At 44.8% G+C, this 24456-nt stretch overlaps 2 protein-coding genes across 2 annotated transcripts; both read left to right on the top strand.

The window, feature by feature from the left end:
* Positions 1 to 3379: 3379 nt before the first annotated feature.
* On the top strand, positions 3380 to 4342 carry LOC138674790 (olfactory receptor 5G9-like). The gene has a single exon (XM_069762608.1). It carries the CDS (start codon positions 3380 to 3382, stop codon positions 4340 to 4342), a length of 963 nt encoding a protein of 320 aa, XP_069618709.1.
* Positions 4343 to 21489: 17147 nt separating this feature from the next.
* On the top strand, positions 21490 to 22452 carry LOC138674791 (olfactory receptor 5P81-like). The gene has a single exon (XM_069762609.1). The coding sequence runs from the start codon at positions 21490 to 21492 to the stop codon at positions 22450 to 22452; it is 963 nt and encodes a 320-aa protein (XP_069618710.1).
* The last annotated feature ends 2004 nt before the right edge of the window (positions 22453 to 24456 follow it).

The raw sequence follows: 24456 nt of genomic DNA on the forward strand, positions 1-24456 counted from the left end.
AAGGCAAAGCCGAAGGAGGCAGAGCAAAGAGGAGAAGGGTGAACACAGGGAAACACACAGCGGAATAGGAAAAGCTACAGAGAGGTCATAGAAATGGACACAGGTATAGGACTAGGTTTAGACAAAGTCAGGAATGGGATAAGGCACAGAAACAAGGACTCAGACCAGGGTGCAAAGCCCCAATGGGTGGCAGAAACAAGAGACACAGGTACAGGCCAGGGTACGAAGCCCTTCTGGGTGGCTGACACAAGAGAAATAGCAAGACAGGACCTGGCACCTCAGCAGCAAGACACTAACTGAGGAAGTAAGTTGCTCAGGCATCCTCCTATGGGTGGGGATGCCTTAAGTACCTGAGGCCTCTTGACAATTGGCTGGGGACACATTAGGAAGATGCACACTGACTTAATAAGAGCCAAGGAGTGCCGGCGCCGCCCCTATGCACACAGCCAGGAAGTATGCAGAGAGCAGGCAGGAGACAAGAGGCACCCAGCATGTAGCCGGCAGAACACAGAACTCATAGCATGGCCTGGAGTAGTGAGTAAGTTGGTGTGTAAGGCAGGTGGGGGATAGGAGGCCATGCAGTGATGCCTGCAGAGAGGTTACCACTTGTAACCAGTTCTGAAAAGTGTGAGGAATAAGGCAATAACATCTGCGCTCATCCTTCTTACTCTCATCTAATTTAACTCTGTCCAGATTAAACTTTTCCAATGGTAACAGAGAAAAAATTCCACGTACCTGTCCTTCCATAATTTTCTCTCACTTCCTGCTTCAAAAGCACACCTAAGGGGCCAACAAAGCACATATAGACCTCACCCCTCGCTCTGTCATCCAACCAAACCACATCCACCGTAGAAGCCGCAGCTAGTGCTTATGAGACCGTCTCATTAACCACCACTGCAGCAACCACAACTGCTACAGGAATCTCACCACTAACAACCAGTGGGGTCTCCACCAACCCTGCTGACCCCGAACCACCAACTCCACCTTGCCAAATTTCGCAAGGACCTGACACCTGTGATAAAAAACCAGCACCATACTAAAAAAATCGGACACCACCTCGCTCACACGTTCAGTACTCGCCACACTACCAGCAGCCAAACCCCTCCTAAAATACCGCTCACTCGCATCCACATCATTCACATTTTTCCCAGCGTGCATGCGAACCACATGACTTACCAGGTCGATTATGAGGGAGCCTCACAACAGCCATCTCATGTCCTCCGCGACGATAACCTTCGCTGTCTGCACTGTCAGATGAAATTTGGCCCTAGTCTTCAGAGGCAGAGTCTGGTTCGGGAACATCGCCAGGTAAGCCTGACATAGTCAACCCACCACTAGACCTGGACCTCCTATCCACCGTGGCGTGTTGTCTGGACGAAGGAGAGACTTCAGCTGCATACCCGCAGACAGCATCCCTGCCACTGATCTGCCCTCTCTCATGAAAATCACCCTGGCCCCCACTGCTGCTGAAAACCTGGATGGGTCACCTCCTGGCCCCCCCCCCACACCAATCTTCTGGATCTTCATCCCTGCGATTGTGCTGCTCCTGAAGCCCGGGATCTGACTGGATGCTCCAGATGTTCCTCTGTGCCAGCTCCATCTGACCTTGTCTACATCCTACCCACCGCTGCTGCCTGAGCCTGGCGCGAATGCACCTGCCGCTCCGTTGCATCTGCTCCCATTGTGCATACAGCAGCTTAGTTCCGGCATTGATGGGCCTTCCGCTCCTCTGCCAGCTCCATCCTCGCCGCTGCAGTCGAAGCCCTGCTCCTCTGAGCCGGCCACACTTCCTGGTCAGCAATACCACCTGACCAGGATGACGTCAAAAAGGGGGCAGAGCAAGCAACGTCACTTCCCCCAGCTCCTAGTACCTGCCGACACTGAGGAATTTCCCCCAGAGTGACACCCAGTGGCTGGAGGCTGGAATTGCACTGAAGATCCGGATGGGTCCCTGGACGAGCTCTGCTGCTGGCACCTGGTCCGGGGAGTCACATCCGGGCTAAATCGCTTCGGCAGTTGGGACCTCCTGGCACGGCCCAGAGGCTCCACAGATGCAGCCACCTCAGCAGTCCCACCATCAGCATTCCCCATCTGCAGCTGATCCTGTAGCCACTGCTGTCCTGTGCTTGCTGCCAAGGCACAGATCTCCTGGACAAGAGCCCCCATGACATTCAGGTAAGCTACTATCCCAACTGAACTACCCTCTCCGCCCCTCACCTTATGTACCCTCCCAAAGGATACTTTACACTAGTCAATCACAAAAACCCACATCTTTCACCTGACCCTATGCTCCTCCCCCCTAAATTTGCACCCAAACTCTATCCCTCGCATTAACCCCTTACCACCCAAAGTTAAGGCCTAGCAACCTCCTTTGTCATGAGGCGCTCCCTTAAAAACCCCTATGGGGGATAAAGTCTGGGCCATACTATAGTCTAAGAAAGTCATCCGATTGGTGCAAATTAATTTCTGCAGCATTATAACGGCCATGAACATACAGCCCATGTCATGAAGAATGATCATAGAAAATGATCTTAAGCATAACAAAATCAAGGGTTTCTGAAAGTGATGGTATGTCCCCAACCGATCTCTGATCTCAACAAAATCATGTTTGTGTGGAATTGTTTGAAGAGGCAGGAGAATTTGTGCAAACCTACAGGAAATCCACAGAAAAACTATGGATACTTCTTCAAGATATTTGGAACAACGTCCCAACCAACTTCCTTCAAGGATTATGTGTAAATGTCCGTAGAAGAATTAGTGCTTTGATCCTGTTAGGAAGGCCAAGGTTGGTAGAATCAAAAATTAATTTGATTTATATTTTTCTTTGCATCTTGCTATTTGACAAAAATAAACTTTTAACACTTCTAATTTTAAAATTATTTTTAACTGCTTATTTCTTGACCCTCCTGCTAAAACTATCTCACTGCATTTTATATACAGTAAAGTACTTTTTATTTTTGTAAGCTTACACATTGTGGATATTTAGTATACAAAACATGAAAGCTTTTATACCAACATTCTCTGAAGGCAAGATAACTATCAATTCATTTAAACCTCTGGTCTCTAATGTTTAGAACATTCACTTGAGGGTGATTATCGGGATCCAGTGGGCATTTGATATGTTCTGCTGAGATTATAAAAGACGCGAACGTCTGGAACATTTCGCCTTTACATCAGAAGAGCCAACAATATGAAGATGTCATTTCACAGATGAAAATATCCCACAATTCTATCGAGCCTCCTCTAATAATGAAAACCATCACTAAGTATAATATACCACTTGTTTTTAGTGGGCAACATTCCCAGACTTTATACCTGAACTAGAATAAATAAATTTTTAGGAGAAAATAATTCTTGGATGTTTATTGATGTATAAATGATGTGTGATGTGAATCAGACACAAGTCACTCAGATACGTCTTCTTGGATTCCAAAGTCTATCCGAATACAAACCTCTTCTATTCCTTCTGCTTACCCTGAGTTACATATGTATACTGGGAGGGAATCTTCTCATTATCCTTCTAGTGACCATCATTCCCCAACTCAAAACTCCAATGTTTTTCTTACTGAAGCATTTATCCATAGCAGATGTCTTACTGGCCACCTGCTTTATCCCCATGATGTTAGACATTATGTTTGTTGAGGAAGGAGTTTTGTCCCTTTGGGGTTGTCTGACACAGCTTTATTTCTTTGGTATATTTTGTGGTCTTCCATGTTTCCTCATTGCCATTATGTCTTATGATCGGTATTTGGCCATTTGTCATCCGTTACGATATTCCTCACTAATAAGTCCAGATCTTTGCATTCGACTTGTTATCGGAGCCTGGTTTTTGGTCATTGTGCTCACTTCAAGTGAGTTCCTTGTTTATGTTCAGTTTAACTTCTGTGGCTTGAATTACATGGATCATTTCTTTTGTGACTTTGGTCCCTTAATGGAATTGGCCACTTCAGACATTTCCATTGTAATATTGCAAGACTTTGTTTGTAGCATCTTTGTGGTTTTTTTTCCATTTGTTTTCATCATTGTTACTTACTTTTGCATTTTCTTTACGATCCTTAACATTTCTTATGGTAGAAGAAAAGCCTTCTCCACATGTAGCTCCCACCTGACCACAGTATGTGCATATTACGGCACCCTAATCGCAGTCTACATGACTCCATCTGATGAGAGCTCATCCAATACCAGCAAATACAAAACCCTGTTGTATATAGTAGTTACACCATTGATGAATCCTATTATCTACAGTCTGAGGAACAATGAGATTAGAAGAGCTATGCAAAAGATGAGATATATTTTTGTAAACAAAATTAGTTTAAATGTTCAGCTCAGTGGTAATATGTGAAGGCCTTACGCAACTATGAATCAAATCATTACCCAAATCATTGTTTTCAATCCATTAGAAGTTGCATTGCAACTAGAGATGAGTAGATTGATTAAAAGCAAATGAAATTTGCATCAATTTTCACAGAAAATGGATAGGTCAGAATCCACTATTTTTATGATTTGATTCCTTTGAATTCAGCAAAATGGCTTCTGGCTGATCAATAGTTTAGCACTGGGAAGACGTAAATATAATAAAATATTATGCCGTCTTCACCCATCACATGACCAGCGCTCCTACCGATTCTGCACTAGGATGTGGACAGATAACACTTAGGTAATGACTATTAATGGACTTCAGGCACCTTTATTTCACATATAATAAAGTTGTGAATCCTATTTCCAGGCCAAATTCAATTGAATCTCCTAAATTTGAAATTTGGGAGATTTATTCATTTCTAGCTTCAACATGCAGAGACTTAATGATATGAAATGTATCAGCAACTTTCCGAATAGTGCAACACTTCTTTCTATGGATTGAAGGAAAATTTCTGGATTTCTTCAATTTGAGTGTTGCAAACATTTTTTTTTATTTCTATATTTGGTTTAAACTTGCTTGCCATAAACATTAGTTACATTCTAACAATGGATAGAGGAACATGTTGAGCTTTCTTTTGTCACATATTGTGACGACACAGCATTAATTCGGAATTATCCAGATGTGTTATGTCAGTAGACCCAGGAACATGAGCTAGAGTTCATGTGAGAAGTAATGATGACTCTTATTGTCAATTGAATTAATGTTCAGTGGCTGCCATTTGTGGACTGGCTGTTGATTAGCTATTGTATCTGTCCTAGTATTGCAGTCCTAGTAGTGTTCTACTATCTTTGCGAAACATGATATGTGAACAATGTTTGTTAAGTGTGGAGGAATGCCTGAATGAGAAGTTGTGAACTATAATATGGAGGATCTCCCTGTGTTTAGAAAGACTGCACATTAGAGTAACCATGGCATCATGGCTCCAACTCAAAAAATAAAGAGCTGCTTCTTTGACCATGTCTGAACCCTCAAAGACATTTGGAGAATCCTGGTTGGGACAATCAGGTCACCTGGCCTCGTACATCAATGGACTGCTCTCGGTCAGCTTCCTAAGGTTGTTGTCACCTCCTCTCTGTGTGTGTCACAGGTGGAGTAATCGGCCCTGGAAGCTCTGAATTCACAGCTGCTCTTATCCTGGTGAGTCAGCTGAAGGGTGAGACTGTAATTTGCACCATCTTGGGTAGTTGCTCGGACTGTTCTATATGTTATTGTTTGTTAGTGGTTCAATAAATTATTGCCACACTGTATTACCCTCACCTTGTGTTGTCTGAGTAGTATTATACTCACAGTGAAAAGAGAGTGGGCAATCAGTGGGATGACCATTGGTCCATGATGTCTTGAGCCAGTGGACTAGATCACCCACTGACCCCCGTATCTACTGTTCATTGTTCACAAATAATATTTTTGCCTGTATTTATTCCTAGCCTGTCCTCCTGGAACTCAGCATGTTAACAGAAGATTCTCCTATGTTATGCTTTTGTAGCGCGACTGTCCTGCTGGTTCAGAGCCAGCTACCTGATCATTCGTTCCAGCCTGCACCACCAGCCTTCAGCCAAATTTACGACCCTAACTTATGGGTCCCTGAGAAAATTAAATAAATGATGAAGTCTGGAGATCTGGTAAATGGAGTCCATGGTAGCCATTTTCGAGAATGCATATTTTTGTGAAAAATGAGAAATGAATTCTGTTCTGATCTTTTTGCTTATATCTACTAGTAATATAATAAATATCAAGGATCTATGAAAATGTTTCAGCTTTTCTGTGATCTTAGGTTACATTCTCATCTTAGTTCCATTTTGACCATTGTGATGGATACTACAATAATTGAAAAGTCTGTGGATAAATTAAATGGCATCTGGTCTAAAGGAAGATAAAACTTGAAGAAGACGCAGGGTAACATAGTAACATAGTAACATAGTTAGTAAGGCCGAAAAAAGACATTTGTCCATCCAGTTCAGCCTATATTCCATCATAATAAATCCCCAGATCTACGTCCTTCTACAGAACCTAATAATTGTATGATACAATATTGTTCTGCTCCAGGAAGACATCCAGGCCTCTCTTGAACCCCTCGACTGAGTTCGCCATCACCACCTCCTCAGGCAAGCAATTCCAGATTCTCACTGCCCTAACAGTAAAGAATCCTCTTCTATGTTGGTGGAAAAACCTTCTCTCCTCCAGACGCAAAGAATGCCCCCTTGTGCCCGTCACCTTCCTTGGTATAAACAGATCCTCAACGAGATATTTGTATTGTCCCCTTATATACTTATACATGGTTATTAGATCGCCCCTCAGTCGTCTTTTTTCTAGACTAAATAATCCTAATTTCGCTAATCTATCTGGGTATTGTAGTTCTCCCATCCCCTTTATTAATTTTGTTGCCCTCCTTTGTACTCTCTCTAGTTCCATTATATCCTTCCTGAGCACCGGTGCCCAAAACTGGACACAGTACTCCATGTGCGGTCTAACTAGGGATTTGTACAGAGGCAGTATAATGCTCTCATCATGTGTATCCAGACCTCTTTTAATGCACCCCATGATCCTGTTTGCCTTGGCAGCTGCTGCCTGGCACTGGCTGCTCCAGGTAAGTTTATCATTAACTAGGATCCCCAAGTCCTTCTCCCTGTCAGATTTACCCAGTGGTTTCCCATTCAGTGTGTAATGGTGATATTGATTCCCTCTTCCCATGTGTATAACCTTACATTTATCATTGTTAAACCTCATCTGCCACCTTTCAGCCCAAGTTTCCAACTTATCCAGATCCATCTGTAGCAGAATACTATCTTCTCTTGTATTAACTGCTTTACATAGTTTTGTATCATCTGGAAATATCGATATTTTACTGTGTAAACCTTCTACCAGATCATTAATGAATACGTTGAAGAGAACAGGTCCCAATACTGACCCCTGCGGTACCCCACTGGTCACAGCGACCCAGTTAGAGACTATACCATTTATAAGCCCCCTCTGCTTTCTATCACTAAGCCAGTTACTAACCCATTTACACACATTTTCCCCCAGACCAAGCATTCTCATTTTGTGTACCAACCTCTTGTGTGGCACGGTATCAAACGCTTTGGAAAAATCGAGATATACCACGTCCTACCACCAGGGTAGTCTGCCTCAGCTGCTAATAAGAGACATTCTAAGGACTCAAGCTTTGAATTTGGGAACAGGAAGTCGTTGTCCATCAGGAATATCAAGCTGAAAGTTCCTTCTGTCAAGCTGCTTCCTAAATGTATCTGCCTTCTTCAAAACATCAGTGTAACTAACCCTGAAGTTTTCTGACTGAATCTTCTTGAATCCTTCATTATACCAAATGTGTTTCACAAGTTCCTGCTCTAGTGATATCATGCTCTGTATCATCCAGTTATAGATACATCTCCCAGGATACTCAGAAATAACTTGTAGTATGCGGTGCTGAGAATCCTGGATTCTCATGTGGAGAGACATTCCTTACAATATGTGGTACAATGAACAGGTAATGACCCAGAGGAGATATCCTGGATGCTGGCAAGTAATATGAAAGCCAACAACAACTTTGATATAATGTTTCAGGACAAATCTTGTCCCAAAGGTAAAGAGTTCCCTCACATACAGGGGGCACCATCACATCTTCTGAGCTACCTGCTCTCTTGTCACCATGTGTCCTTATCATTTTGCTATTGATGCTCATGATGGGGGAGTTATCATGACCAGAAACCAGCTGGACATAAAAGAGAAAAAAGGATAGGACACGAGTGAGCAGGACAAGTGGAGCAATAGACCGTGGGTGAAGCTGTGTAGCCACTAAACTTAAGAGGTTATGCACCCCATCATAACCTCGGTGTGCGCGTGATGGAAAGTGGTGCGTCCAATCGGTAAATGGCTGACAGCTGCGAGTGGTGGCAAGGTGATCTACTGTGGTGGCCAGGAAGGGCTTCAGTGTTCCTTGCTGGAGGGAGATTCTCTGAACGATGCTTGGAAGGACCGTGGTGCACGCTGGGATTCACATGACCATAGGTCCTTGCGGTCATGTGATGGAAGGTCCTGAACTGCCATTGAGGCATCTCACTTTGGATGTTAACCCCTTGTATAGCAACATACTTCACAACCTAGGTATGGAGGCCATAAAAAAGTTTTTTTCATCAGATGATCAATTGCCTTCTGCTCAAAGGGAATTTTTGGAGACAGTCATAGTTTTTATTCTTAATAACAATGTTTTTACTTTTGAGAATTCTTTTTACTGCCAGATCAAGGGCTGCACAATGGGGACGAGATTGACACCAAGTTAAACTAATCTATTCATGGGGGTATTTGTGTCCATCTTCATCACGCAGTCCCCTTTGGCCTTTTTATCACTGTTTTATTGATGATCTATTTTTTATTTGGAGGTTTTGAACAGCTGACATGTGACTCTAACAGCCACAGGTGGAATTACGATTCTCCAACAGCTGTTAACTATTTAAATGCTGCTGTCAAACTTTGACAGCGACATTTAATATGCACTTCCAGCAAGGAAGCCAGAAATCCTGCCCATTGGTGACCGTGTCACATGATGCTGATGGGTTGGCATGACAACTAGAGGTCTTCAGCACACCTCTACGGTTGTCACTGCTGGATTGGTATGAGCACCGACCGGTGGTCGGCGCTCATAGAAAGTCAGCAATTCTGCTACATAGAGGCGATCTGATCAAGATCATGAGCTTGTAGTCTCCCATGTACACTATTGAAGCATGCCACAAATAAAAAATATGGTTTTAAAAATATTAAGAAAAAAAATATTAAAGTTCAAATTACTCCCCTTTCAGCCCATTCAAAATAAAACAATAAAAAAATCAAATATATTTGGTATCGCCGCATTCAGAATCAATCACTATAAAAAAGAATTAACCTGATTGCTAAACGGCGTAAAGAGAAAAAATTAAAAATGCCAAAATTATGTTTTTTGGGTTGCCACAACATTGAATTAAAATGCAATAACGAACAATCAAGAGAATGTATCTGCACCAAAATGGTATCTTTAAAAATCATCAGCTCGACGCATAAAAAATAAGCCCTCACCCAACTCAAGATCATGAAAAATGATGATATTGGTATCGGAACATGGCACAATTTTTTTTAAACAAAGATTGGAACTTTTTTCACCATTTAGATAAAAAAGAACCTAGACATGTTTGGTGTCTATGAACTTGTAATAACTGCTGTTTACTGATGGTGTGATTGAAGACAGAAAAAGCCAAATTAATTGTGAAGTGTCATGGGCGATACTTTCTGCTCAGATTCATCCAAATGAAGCAAAGTTGATTGAATGTCACTTCGAAGGACAGATGGACAATGACTAGTGTTGAGCATTCCGATAACGCAAGTATCGGCCGATATTTGCGGTATCGGAATTCCGATACTTTCAGTATATCGGATACCGGAATCGGAAGTTCCCATAATTCAAAGAGCCAGAATTCAGCCAATGAGGAATCATTAGAAGTGTGGGCACATCCTGTTCTGCATGTTAGGCATGTAACTACTGGCATGGCAGTGATTGGCTGCTGAAATGATGTCATGATGCACTATAAAAGTTGCCGCTGCCATTTTGGGTTCACTCTGCTGTGAATTCAGTTAGGGACAGGATGCTGTGTTCTGACTGAGGGATAGTTTGGAGATAGCGATTTGCTTCATTGTGCTTTACCCAGGCTAATTTAGCAACCACTGCATGAGAACCTTGTTTTGGCCTTGCAGCACTGTTCACGGCTGTCTGCAAGGTGTCTGTGTGAGTGCAGCTCAATCTGTAGGCTGGTCTGCAGCCACCGCTGGTTGTAGTCAACTCAGGGTGCGTCACTGTTTCGTACTGTTCCATTGTCCTTTTTTCAATTAATGGAGCCTGCTGCACATTTTTTCAAATTTATTCTATTAGTGGCTTTCCATCCGTATCCTGCACAGGGCCCCTCATAGTATGCAAAAGTGTCACTGCCGGTGGGAGGCGCCCCCGCCATGCAAACACACCGCCGTACTTTGAGGGGCCCTGTGTTGTGAATTCTGTGGCAGAGCTCCCTCCTGTGGTCACAAGTGGTACTTCGGTTGATTCTCTCTGTGAGCTTCCGTTCGTGGAGGAAAGTGGTACTGCGGCTTCTGAGTTTCCTCCCTCAGGTGATTTGGTGAGGTCGTTAGGTGCTGCTCTACTTAACTCCACCTAATGCTTTGATCCTGGCTTCCTGTCAATGTTCCAGTATTGGACTTGCTTTTTCCTGGATCGTTCCTGTGGCCTGCTGCTCTGCATAGCTAAGTTCTTCTTTGCTATTTTTTTGTTGATTTTTTTTCTGTCCAGCTTGTCTATTTGTTTGCTGGAAGCTCTGGGACACAGAGGGTGTACCTCCGTGCCGTTAGTTCAGTACGGAGGGTCTTTTTGCCCCCTTTGTGTGGTTTTGTAGGGTTTTGTGTAGACCGCAAAGTTACCTTTCCTATCCTCGCTCTGTTCAGAAAGTCGGGCCTCACTTTGCTAAATCTATTTCATCTCTACGTTTGTCTTTTCATCTTAACTCACAGTCATTATATGTGGGGGGCTGCCTTTTCCTTTGGGGTATTTCTCTGAGGCAAGGTAGGCTTATTTTCTATCTTCAGGCTAGCTAGTTTCTCAGGCTGTGCCGAGTTGCATAGGGAGCGTTAGGCGCAATCCACGGCTGCCTCTAGTGTTGTTGGAGAGGATTAGGGATTGCGGTCTGCAGAGTTCCCACATCTCAGAGCTCGTTCTATTATTTTGGGGTTTTGTCAGATCACTGTATGTGCTCTAACCTCTATGTCCATTGTGTTACTGAATTGGTTAACATAACAGCCCTGTGCCAGTGCCAGTGCCAATGCAAATGAGTGCCCCCCACCTGCTTGCTCAGGATCACACCACTTGCAAAGTTGAAATACTTATCTCTCCCTGCTCCACTGCCGTGACGTAGTCCACATTTCCTGGGCCCACTAAATACTTGAACCAACCATACCCCCACAACTTTAGCCAAATGACCCCCAATTTCCAATGCCTAACTATTATTATAAGGTAAATTAAGATTGACAAGCTTCAGTAACAAGAATGGATTTTTTTGCCATTAAAATGGGCACTATAGGTGTTTTTCAGGACCTTGCGGTGACGTCGCGGCTTGTGATTGGTCGCGCGACCGCCCATGTGACCGCTCGCGCGACCAATCAGAAGCCGTGACGTCTCCGCGACGTCACCGAAGGTCCTGGAAGCGCTGATTCTTAGGAAGGAAGGCTGCCGGAAAGAAGCAGGGCGCGTCCGAGGGTGAGTATATTCCTATTAGGTATATACTCACCCTCGGACGCGCCCTGCTTCTTTCCGGCAGCCTTCCTTCCTAAGAATCAGCGCTTCCAGGACCTTCGGTGACGTCGCGGTGACGTCACGGCTTCTTATTGTTCCCGCGAGCGGTCACATGGGCGGTCGCGCGACCAATCACAAGCCGCGACGTCACCGCGACGTCACCGCAAGGTCCTGGAAGCGCTGATTCGAAGGAAGGAAGGTTCCCGCTCAGTACCAGGGCACGTCCGAGGGTGAGTATAGCGATATTTTTTATTTTTATTTTTTATTTTACACTTAAATCTGAATTCCGATACCGATTCCCGATATCTTAAACATATCGGGAATCGGTATCGGAATTCCGATTCCAGATTCAGAAGATCGCCGACTTCATGGCCGACCCCACACAGGGGTCGGGTCGGGTTTCATGAAACCCGACTTTGCCAAAAGTCGGCGACTTCTGAAAATTGCCGACCCATTTCGCTCAACCCTAATGATGGGAATAGTGGGTGCACTGAGTATGTGGCACGCTGTTTTGGGAGATGAGTTCCTAATAGTTTTGGTTACCTGACTGTGCAACATCCCATCTGAGGGGAAAAAAAAGCTGTCTGTGGATGGATACCATGTTTTGGCATAGGTGGTTTTCCTTTATGGATGCTGCCCTTCCCGTGGTTGTTCCTTCCCGGTGAAACACCTGGCTATTGCTTGCGTTGAGAAACACGTGGTGGTGTCTCCGCGGCTTTTCTACATGCATTTTCATATTTCCCATAAGGGATGGGGGCAGTGTTCTGGATCACTGCGTTGATTAAGACGTTATGGTGTCTCCGCGGTGTTGGATGTTTTGATCTCCCCAAGGTCATTCATCCTTATGTTTATAGTCCTTTTACTAGGCACTGCTCCTAATAGCCAGTTTCATACTCCACACTGATGTGGGGCAAATACCCCGAAACAGCTGTCTGTGGATGGATACCATGTTTTGGCATAGATTGTTTTCCTTTCTTGGATGCTGCCCTTCCCGTGGTTGTTCCTTCCCGGTGAAAGACCGGGCTATTTATTGCTTGCGTTGAGAAACATGTGATGGTGTCTCTGCGGCTTTTCTACATGCATTTGCATATTTCCCATAAGGGATGGGGGCAGTGTTCTGGAACACTCTGGGGTGGTGTCTGACTGTGGCTGCTGATCCCACTGGGGAATGGAGTGCTAGGAAAAGATCAGGACATGGTCTTGAATGGTGGGCACAGCTGAGACACTGGCAGGCGGGCATGGCTGAAACACTGGCAGGCAGGCATGGCTGAGACACTGACAGACGGGCATGGTTGAGACACTGGCAGGCGGGCATGGCTGAGACACTGGTAGGACAGGCGGGCATGTCTGGTACTTTGGATGTAGAAGAAGGAGGCAGAGCAAAGAGCAGAGCCGAAAGAGGCAGAGCAAAGAGGAGAAGGAGTGAACACAAGGAAGCACACAGTGGAATAGGAAAGCGACAGACAGGGATAGAAATGGACACAGGCTTTAGGACAAGGTTCAGACAGGATCAGGAATGGGACTGTTAGAATCTGTTTTGTTTTGACCATCCGCCATCTTGTTGTGTTTTTCTGGCTGCTGGTCTTTTTCCCCTGGTGCTGGGTTGTCTTAGGTCAGGTTCAGGGTTCTGGCTACATGCTTTGATAGCTTTCTGTGTTGGATTTTATGCAGTTCTGGGACCTCTGTTCTCCTATCTTTAGTTTCTGTTTTCAGTTGGTTTCTGCAGCCTACTCTATGTTTCCTATTAGGAGGTGACCTGCTTTTTATACCCAGTCTTTAGATCTTTTAGGGACCTCCTTCCCCTTATCTATAGGTCTTCGCTGAGTTTAACCTAGGATCATCAGTGGGTCTATTCACAAGGAATGGGTCGCCCACTCCATCGTAGGGTATCAGCCTAGTCTCAGTGCCGGGTCAGTTTTTCCCCTTCTATCCTAGTTCTGTGCTGCAGTTCTGTAACAGGAACAATGCACAGAAACAAGGACTCACACCAGGGTACGAAGCCCGACTGAATGGCAGAAAAAAGGGACACAGGTACAGGCCAGGGTATGAAGCCCCTCTGGGTGGCTGACACAAGAGAAATAGCAAGACAAGACCTGTAATCTCTTCAGCAAGACACTAACTGAGGAAGTAAGTTGCACAGGCATCCTCCTATGGGCGGGGATGCCTTAAGTACCTGAGGCATCTTGACATTTGGCTGGGGACACCTTAGGAAGCTGCACACTAACTCAATAAGAGCAAGGGAGAGCCGGCACCACTCCTCTATGCACACAGCCAGGAAGTATGCAAAGAGCAGGCAGGAGACAAAAGGCACCCAGCATTGAGCCGGCAGAAGATAGAACTCACAGCATGGCCCAGAGTAGTGAGTAAGTTGGAGTTTTAAGCAGGTGGGAGATGGGAGGCCATGCAGTGATGTTGGCAGAATTGTTACAGTACCCCACCTTTACGCCCCCTCTTCTTCAAGCCTGCCAGAATGACCTGCAGAAGAAGAATAGGACCACATGCAGTCCAAGCAATCATGACATCCCACAGGTAGAATGAGGCTTGCACGTCCTCAGGAATCTCAGAATGCCAAATCTCTCCATGCCAATGAGGTCAACTCCCTCCACAAAAGATACAAAGACCTTGACCTCCTCCTTCAGATTGGTGGAAAGCAGAGACTTAGAAGCTTCCATCCTGGCATCTTCATCAACCGGCCACCTGGAAGATGAAGATACCCACACTGGATCCATCCTCTGCCCGTTATCCAGAAGAAAACATCCAAGAGACAGGGATGTTCCTGGGAACAGATCACTGGTATAGTCGTTGGGGCCATGTGGAGACAACGCCACCGCTTCCCCTTGATTGGAGACGTCCTCACTCTTTGACTCAACGACTTGCACACCAGATGAAGAATATGACACTGCTGACTCAGAGGCATGGGAACCAGACACCTCTTGCAACTTGGTTGCTTTAATGGCAGCAGCTTGCTGGGCCTCAAGACATGAACAGGTAAAAGGTTTCTTTGCTTAGAATGACCCATGGACATACCAGACAGCATAGGAAAGATCAACTTTTTTGTGTACAATTCTCCAACTTGCAGCTGAAATTGTCCCTGAAAGATTAGAATGCTCTTAAGTAGTGCTCGGCCATCACCATACAATGCCCTCATTGGATTCTGCAGCTGTAGGACAAGATCACACACCGACTCCATATGGCTGGTGGCTTAAACACACCAAATCTCCCAGAAGGTGGAGACACAGTCATTGACTTTAATGGAGAGGAGGCACTCTCACCAAGGGCAGTCTCTCATACTGGCTCAGGGTTTTGGAGTATAAGGTTCACAGGGCAGAGACTGTTAGGATGTTCCTTACAAACACAGCAACACTGTTTTTCATTCTCAGGACTAGATTCAGTCTGCAGGTTTGCCAGCCCACTCTTATCAGACCTCTTGGATTTTGCTTGGGTGGCTTATTTGGCAGGTTGTGGAACAGGTGAGTCTTGGATGGTAATGGACAGATGTGACAGATTACCCACAGGTCTCTTTTTGTCTGGTCCTTCTCTGTGAGCTTGTGGGGAAGGAAAACTTTTCACGAGAAGTGAAACTGTAGTAGTTGTAGTAGTAGTAGTAGTAGTAGTAGTAGTAGTGAGTAGTAGTAGTGAGTGCTGTACTAGGCTTATCAAAGACCTTACAGAAGTCCACCAGGAAGGCTGTCAGATTTGAGGTGATGGGATTCCCTGCTTCCCAGAGGGGGTTGAGCCACTTCAAAGCATCTCTTGCTAGGTAGGTCATTAGGAATCCTACTTTAACCCATTCACCCCCGGAGCTTTTTCCATTTTTTTCATTTTCATTTTTCGCTCCCCTCCTTCCCAGAGCCATAACTTTTTTAATTTTCTGTCAATATGGCCATGTGAGGGCTTTTTTTTTGCGGGACGAGATGTACTTTTGAACCATACCATTGATTTTACCATGCTATGTAACAGAAAACGGGAAAAAAATTCCAAGTATGATGAAATTGCAAAAAAAGTGCAATCTCACACTTGTTTTTTGTTTGGCTTTTTTTGCTAGGTTCACTAAATGCTAAAAGTAACCTGCCATTATGATTCTCCAGGTAATTATGAGTTCATAGACACCTAACATGTCTAGGTAATTTTTTAGTCTAAGTGGTGAAAAAAAATCCAAAATCTGCTAAAAATAAAAAAATAAAAAATTGTGCGATTTTCCGATACCCGTAGCATCTCCAATTTTCATGATCTGGGGTCAGATGAGGGCTTAGTTTTTGCATGCCGAGCTGACGTTTTTAATGATACCATTTTGGTGTAGATACGTTCTTTTGATCGCCCGTTATTGCATTTTAATGCAATGTCGCGGCGACGAAAAAAAGTAATTTTTGGGTTTTGATTTTTTTTCTCGCTACGCCATTTAGCGGTCAGGTTAATCCTTTGTTTTTATTGATAAAGCGGGCGATTCTAAACGCGGCGATACCAAATATGTGTATGTTTGGGTTTTTTTTATCTGTTTTATTTTGATTGGGGCGAAAGGGGGGTGATTTGAACTTTTATATATTTTTTATTTTTTTTATATTTTTAAATACTTTTTTTTATTTTGGCATGCTTCAATAGCCTCTATAGGAGGCTAGAAGCATGCACTACTCGATTGCTACAGAAGCTTAGATCACCTCTATGTAGCAGAAATGCAGGGTTGCTTTGAACGCCGACCACAGGGTGGCGCTCAAAGCAATCGGCCATCAATAACCATAGAGATCTCAAGGAGACCTCTGGTTGTTATGGCAATGCACTGCTGACCCCCGATCATGTGACGGCGGTCAGCAGTGTGAGCACTTCCGGCCGCGCCGCCGGGAGCACTAGTTAAATGCCGCTGTCAGCGCTTGACGGCAGCATTTAACTAGTTAATGGGCGCAGGTGGATCGCGATTCCGCTCTCACTCATTGCGCTCACATGTCAGCTGTACAAAACAGCTGACATGTCACGGCTTTGAGGTGGGCTCACCGCCGGAGCCCACCTCAAAGCAGGGTATCTGCCAGCTGACGTACTATTCCATCAGCTGGCAGAAAGGGGTTCATCCTATCTGTGATGAAATAGGGAGCATGCCATTTGAAATAACGTAAGTAGTGCTCTAAGAATATATGTCACTGCTTTGGATCCCATCGTAGCTTGGCGGATCGTTTGGGACGGATTCAAATTTAGGAGCGCAAGCCTCAAATCGATCGAATAGCTCATTAAGAGATGACGATTGTGGGTGGAGCAGTGAAGGACTGGATCTCAGACTTGGTAAAGAAATCATCCAGTTGTTCATGCTGGCCAGAAAAAAGTTAATCTTGCTCCAAGAGCGAAACGACATGGTACTCAGCGGGGACCATGGCCTGAGCAAACTGTTATGCTCGCACTGTGACAGGTTGGCATGAACGTGGAGGGTATGGCCCCACTGTGAAACAAAGACTACTACCCTGGAAGGGGCATGATTAAGCAGCTACCTTGGTATTCACTGGAGCCTCTGAAGGTGAGGTCTGGCTTGTGCGGCTGGTATCTGCTAGGTATGACTTCATGGTGGTGTCTGGCTGTGGTTGCTGATCCCGCTGGTGGACGGAGCACTAGGCCTGGAGCAGGCAATGGGCTTGACTGGCAGACATGGCAGAGAAACTGGCAGGTGGGCACGGCTGAGACACTGGCAGGCGGGCATGGCTGAGACACTTGCAGGCGGGCAAGGCTGACACACTGGCAAGTGGGCACGGCTCAGACACTGGCAGGCAAGCACGGCTTGGACACTGGCAGGCGGGCACCGCTGAGACACTGGCATGACAGGTGGGCACAGCTGGGACTCTGGTGGGACAGGTACTGACTTGGTAGGGATAGGAATATGGCAGGTATATGGAAACAGGTAGGGGCCTGTACACACTGGAAAGTACAGGGGAACAGGGAGCGACTTGACCCATGGGTTGCAGAGCGGAAGTAGAGTAAGACCACATGGTCGCAGAGCGGATAGCAGAACAGAGATGCTGGTTGCAGTGCAGCAAGCTGAAATGCAAAGTGCACAGCAAGGCAGAACAGCAAGGAGCAGAGCAAGGCAGAATCGCAAAGAGCGAATGAAAAGCAGAACCGCAAGAGACGGAGCAAAGACCAGAACTGCAGGAGACGAAGCAAAGACCAGAACTGCAGGAGGCGGAGCAAAGACCAGAACCGCAGGAGGCGGAGCAAAGACCAGAATTGCAGGTGACAGAGCAAAGAACAGAACCACAGGAGATGGAGAAAAGACCAGAACCGCAGGTGGCGGAGCAAAGACCAGAACCGTAGGAGGCGGAGCAAAGACCAGAACTGCAGGAGGTGGAGCAAAGAGCAGAGCCGAAGGAGGCAGAGCAAAGACCAGAACCGCAGGAGGTGGAACAAAGGCAAAGCCAAAGGAGGCAGAGCAAAGAGGAGAAGGAGTGAACACAAGAAAACACAGCGGAATAGGGAAAGCTACAGAGAGGGCATACAAACGGACACAGGTATAGGACTAGATTTAGACAGGGTCAAGAATGGGATAAGGCACAGAAACAAGGACTCAGACCAGGGTGCAAAGCTCCACTGGGTGGCAGAAACAAGAGACACAGGTACTGGCCAGGGTACGAAGCCCCTCTGGGTGGCTGACACAAGAGAAATAGCAAGACAGGACCTGGCACCTCAGCAGCAAGACACTAACTGAGGAAGTAAGTTGCTCAGGCATCCTCCTATGGGTGGGGATGCCTTAAGTACCTGAGGCCTCTTGACAATTGGCTGGGGACACCTTAGGAAGATGCACACTGACTCAATAAGAGCCAATGAGTTCCGGCGCCGCCCCTATGCACACAGCCAGGAAGTATGCAGAGAGCAGGCAGGACACAAGAGGCACCCAGCATGTAGCCGGCAGAAGACAGAACTCATAGCATGGCCTGGAGTAGTGAGTAAGTTGGTGTGTAAGGCAGGTGGGGGATGGGAGGCCATGCAGTGATGCCTGCAAAGTGGTTACCACTTGTAACCAGTTCTGAAAAGTGTGAGGAATAAGGTGATAATGTCTGCGCTCCTCCTCATCCTTCTTACTCTCATCTAGTTTAATCCTGTCCTGTCCAGATTAAACATTTGCAATGGTAACAGAGAAAAAATTCCACATACTCGTCCTTCCATATTTTTTCTCTCACTTCCTGCTTGAAATGCACACCTAAGGGGCCAGCAAAGCACACATAGACCTCACCCCTCAGTCTGTCATCCAACCAAACCACATCCACCGTAGACGCCGCAACTGGTGGTGAAGAGACCGTCTAATTAACCACCACTGCAGCAACCACAACTGCTACAGGAATCTCACCACTAACAACCAGTGGGGTCTCCACCAACCCTGCTGACCCCGAACCACCAACGCCACCTTGCCAAATTTTGCAAGGCCCTGACACGTGTGATAAAAAACCAACACCATACTAAAAAATTCGGACACCACCTTGCTCACACGTTTAGTACTCGCCACACTACCAGCAGCCAAACCCCTCCTAAAATACCGCTCACTCGCATCCATATCATTCACATTTTCCCCAGGGCGCATGCGAACCACGTGACTTACCAGGTCGATTATGAGGGAGCCTCACAACAGCCATCTCGTGTCCTCCGTGACGATAAGCTTTGCTGTCTGCACTGTCAGATGAAATTTGGTCCTAGTCTTTAGAGGTTGGTTCAGGAACATCGCCAGGTAAGCCTGACATAGTCAACCCACCACTAGACATGGACCTCCTATCCACCGTGGCATGTCGTCTGGACGAAGGAGAGACTTCAGCAGTATACCTGCAGACAGCATCTCTGCCACTGATCTGCCCTCTCTTATGAAAATCACCCTGGTCTCCACTGCTGCTGACAACCTGGATGGGTCACCTCCTAGCCCCCTCCTTCCCCCCCGCACCAATCTTCTGGATCTTCGTCCCCGCGATTGTGCTGCTTCTGAAGCCCGGGATCTGACTGGATGCTCCAGATGTTCCTCTATGCCAGCTCCATCTGACCGGGTCTCCATCCTTCCCACCGCTGCTGTCTGAGCCTGGCATAACTGCACCTGCCGCTCCGTAGCATCTGCTCCCATTGTGCATACAGCAGCCTGGTTTTGGCGTTGATGGGCCTGCCGCTCCTCTTCCAGCTCCATCCTCGCCTCTGCAGTCGAGGCCCTGCTCCTCCGAGCCGGCCACACTTCCTGGTCAGCAATGCCACCTGACCGGGATGATGTCAAAAAGGGGGCAGAGCAAGCAGCGTCACTTCCCCCCGCAACTAGCACCTGCCGAGCCTGAGGAACTCCCCCCAGAGTGACACCCAGGGGCCGGAGGCTGGAATTGCACTGAAGATCCGGATGGGTCCCTGGACGAGCTCTGCTGCTGGCGCCTGGTCCGGGGAGTCACATCCGGGCTAAATCGCTTTGGCAGTTAGGACCTCCTGGCACGACCCAGAGGCTCCACAGATGCAGCCACCTCAGCAGTCCCACGATCAGCGTTCCACATCTGCAGCTGATCCTGTAGCCACTGCTGTCCTGTGCTTGCTGCCAAGGCACAGATCTCCTGGACAAGTGCCCCCATGACAGGTAAGCTACTATCCCAACTGAACTACCCCCTCCGCCCCTCACCTTATGTACTCCCACAGGATACTTTACACTAGCCAATCACAAAAACCCACATCTTTCACATGACCCTATACTCCTCCCCCCTAAATTTGCACCAAAACTCTATCCCTCGCATTAACCCCTTACCACCCAAAGTTAAGGCCTAGGAACCTCCTTAGTCATGCGGCCCTCCCTTTAAGACCCCTATGGGGGATAAATTCCGGGCCATACTGTACTCTAAAAAAGTCATCTGATTGATGAAAATTAATTTCTGCAGCATTATAATGGCCAGGAACACACAGCCGATGTCATGAGGAATGATCATAGAAAATCATTATAAGCATAAGAAAACAAGGCACTCTGAAAGTGATGGTACTTCCCCAACCGATCTCTGATCTCAACAAAATCATGTTTGCGTGGGATTTTTTGAAGAGACAGAAGAATTTGTGCAAACCTACAGGAAATCCACAGAAAATCTGTGGATACTTCTCCAAGATGTTTGGAGCAACTTCTCAGCCAACTTCCTTCAAGGACTTTGTGTAAATGTCCCTAGAAGAATTAATGTTTTGATCCTGTTTGGAAGCCAAAGGTTGGTAGCATCAAAAATTAATTTGATTTATATTTTTCTTTGCATCTTGCTATTTGACAAAAATAAACTTTTAACACTTCTAATTTCAAAAATTATTTTTAACTGCTTATTTCTTGACCCTCCTGCTAAAACTATCTCTCTGCATTATATATACAGTAAAGTACTTTATATCTTTGTAAGCTTACACATTGTGGGTATTTAGTATACAAAACATGAAAGCTTTTATACCAACATTCTCTGAAGGCAAGATAACTATCAATTCATTTAAACCTCTGGTCTCTTTTGTCTAGAACATTCACTTGAGGGTGATTACGGGGATCCAGTGGGCATTTGCTATGTATTCCTGAGAATATAAAAGAACCGAACGTCTGGAACATTTCGCCTTTACATCAGAAGAGCCAACAATGTGAAGATGTCATTTCACAGATGAAAATATCCCACAATTCTAGTGAGCCTCCTCTAATAATGAAAACCATCACTAAGTATAATATATAACACTTGTTTTTAGTGGGCAACATTCCCAGAATTTATACCTGAAATTGAACAAATACTCTTAATTTTTAGGAGAAAATAATTCTTGGATACCTATTGATATATTAATGATGTGTGATGTGAATCAGACACAAGTCACTCAGATACGTCTTCTTGGATTCCAAAGTCTTTCCGAATACAAACCTCTTCTATTCCTTCTGCTTACCCTGAGTTACATATGTATACTGGGAGGGAATCTTCTCATTATCCTTCTAGTGACCATCATTCACCAACTCAAAACTCCAATGTTTTTCTTTCTGAAGCATTTATCCATAGCAGATGTCTTACTGACCACCAGCGTTGTCCCCATGATGTTAGACATTATGTTTGTTGAGGAAGGAGTTTTGTCCCTTTGGGGTTGTCTGACACAGCTTTATTTCTTTTGTATATTTTGTGGTCTTCCATGTTTCCTCATTGCCATTATGTCTTATGATCGGTATTTGGCCATTTGTCATCCGTTACGATATTCATCACTAATAAGTCTAGATCTTTGCCTTCGACTTGTTATGGGAGCCTGGTTTTTGGTCATTGTGCTCATTTCAAGTGAGTTCCTTGTTTATGTTCAGTTTAACTTCTGTGGCTTGAATTACATGGACCATTTCTTTTGTGACTTTGGTCCCTTAATGGAATTGGCCACTTCAGACATTTCCATTGTAATATTGCAAGACTTTGTTTGTAGCATCTTTGTGGTTTTTTTTCCATTTGTTTTCATCATTGTTACTTACTTTTGCATTTTCTTTACCATCCTTAACATTTCTTATGGTAGAAGAAAAGCCTTGTCCACATGTAGCTCCCACCTGACCACAGTATGTGCATATTACGGCACCCTAATTGTAGTCTACATGACTCCATCTGATGAAAGCTCATCCAATACCAACAAATACAGATCCCTGTTGTATATAGTAGTTACACCATTGATGAATCCTATTATCTACAGTCTGAGGAACAATGAGATTAGGAGAGCTATGCAAAAGATGAGATATATTTTTGTAAACAAAATTAGTTTAAATGTTCAGCTCAGTGGTAATAAGTGAAGGCCTTATGCAACTATGAATCAAATCATTACCCAAATCATTGTTTTCAATCCATTAGAAGTTGCATTGCAACTAGAGATGAGTAGATTGATTAAAAGCAAATGAAATTTGCATCAATTTTCACAGAAAATGGATAGGTCAGAATCCACTATTTTTATGATTTGATTCCTTTGAATTCAGCAAAATGGCTTCTGGCTGATCAACATTTTAGCACTGGGAAGACGTAAAAATAATAAAATAATATGCCGTCTTCACCCATCACATGACCAGCGCTCCTACCGATTCTGCACTAGGACCGATAACACTTAGGTAATGAATATTAATGGACTTTAGGCACCTTTATTTCACATATAATAAAGTTGTGAATCCTATTTCCAGGCCAAATTCAATTGAATCTCCTAAATTTGAAATTTGGGAGATTTATTCATTTCTAGCTTCAACATACAGAGACTTACTAACATGCAGTGTATCAGCAACTTTCCAAATAGTGCAACACGTCTTTCTATGGATTGAAGGGAAAATAATGGATTTCTTCAATTTGAGTGATGCAAACATTTTTTTATTTCTATATTTGGTTTAAACTTGCTTGCCATAAACATTAGTTGCATTCTAACAATGGATAGAGGAGCACGTTGAGCTTTCTTTTGTCACATATTGTGACGACACAGCATTCATTCTTAATTATCCAGATGTGTTATGTCAGTAGACCCAGGAACATGAGCTAGAGTTCATGTGAGAAGTAATGTTGACTCCTATTGTCAATTGAATTAATGTTCAGTGGCTGCCATTTGTGGACTGGCTGTTGATTAGCTATTGTATCTGTCCTAGTATTGCAGTCCTAGTATTGTTCTACTATCTTTGCGAAACATGATTTGTGAACAATGTTTGTTAATATGTTGATGACTCATTGGTTTTCTGCAAATATGAAGGACAATCTATGCATTTTGTTTGAACACTCCAGCAGTGATGGATGACCTCCTTCCACCTTCCCCCAGCCTGTGGAGGAATGCCTGAATGAGAAGTTATGAATTATAATATGTAGGATCTCACTGTGTTTTGAAAGTCTGCACATTACAGTAACCATGGCATCATGGCTCCAACTCAAAAAGTGCAGAGCTGCTTCTTTGACCATGACTGAACCCTCAAAGACATTTGGAGAATCCTGGTTGGGACAATCAGGTCACCTGTCCTCGTACATCAATGGACTGCTCTCGGTCAGCTTCCTAAGGTTGTCGTTACCTCCTCTCTGTGTGTGTCACAGGTGGAGTAATCGGCCCTGGAAGCTCTGAATTCACAGCTGCTGTTATCCTGGTGAGTCAGCTGAAGGGTGAGACTGTAATTTGCACCATCTTGGGTAGTTGCTCGGACTGTTCTATATGGTATTGTTTGTTAGTGGTTCAATAAATTATTGCCACACTGTTTTACCCTCACCTTGTGTTGTCTGAGTAGTATTATACTCACAGTAAAAAGATAGTAGGCAATCAGTGGGATGATCCCTGGTCCATGATGTCTTGAGCCAGTGGACTAGATCACCCACTGACCCCCGTATCTACTGTTCATTGTTCACAAATAATATTTTTGCCTGTATTTATTCCTAGCCTGTCCTCCTGGAACTCAGCATGTTAACAGAAGATTCTCCTATGTTATGCTTTTGTAGCGCGACTGTCCTACTGGTTCAGAGTCAGCTACCTGATCATTTGTGCCAGCCTGCACCACCAGCCTTCAGCCAAATTTACAACCCTAACTTATGGGTCCCTAAGAAAATTAAATAAATGATGAAGTCTGGAGATCTGGTAAATGGAGTCCATGGTAGCCATTTTCGAGAATGCATATTTTTGTGAAAAATGAGAAATGAATTCTGTTCTGATCTTTTTGCTTATATCTACTATTAATATAATAAATATCAAGGATCTATGAAAATGTTTCAGCTTTTCTGTAATCTTAGGTTACATTCTCATCTTAGTTCCATTTTGACCATTGTGATGGATACTACAATAATTGAAA

The sequence above is a fragment of the Ranitomeya imitator genome, chromosome 4, assembly GCF_032444005.1.
Source record: "Ranitomeya imitator isolate aRanImi1 chromosome 4, aRanImi1.pri, whole genome shotgun sequence".
Taxonomy (NCBI): Eukaryota; Metazoa; Chordata; class Amphibia; order Anura; family Dendrobatidae; genus Ranitomeya; species Ranitomeya imitator.

Coding starts and splice junctions, on each gene's coding strand:
- LOC138674790 (XM_069762608.1), top strand. CDS start 3,380: ATGTGTGATGTGAATCAGACACAAGTCACTCAGATACGTCTTCTTGGA.
- LOC138674791 (XM_069762609.1), top strand. CDS start 21,490: ATGTGTGATGTGAATCAGACACAAGTCACTCAGATACGTCTTCTTGGA.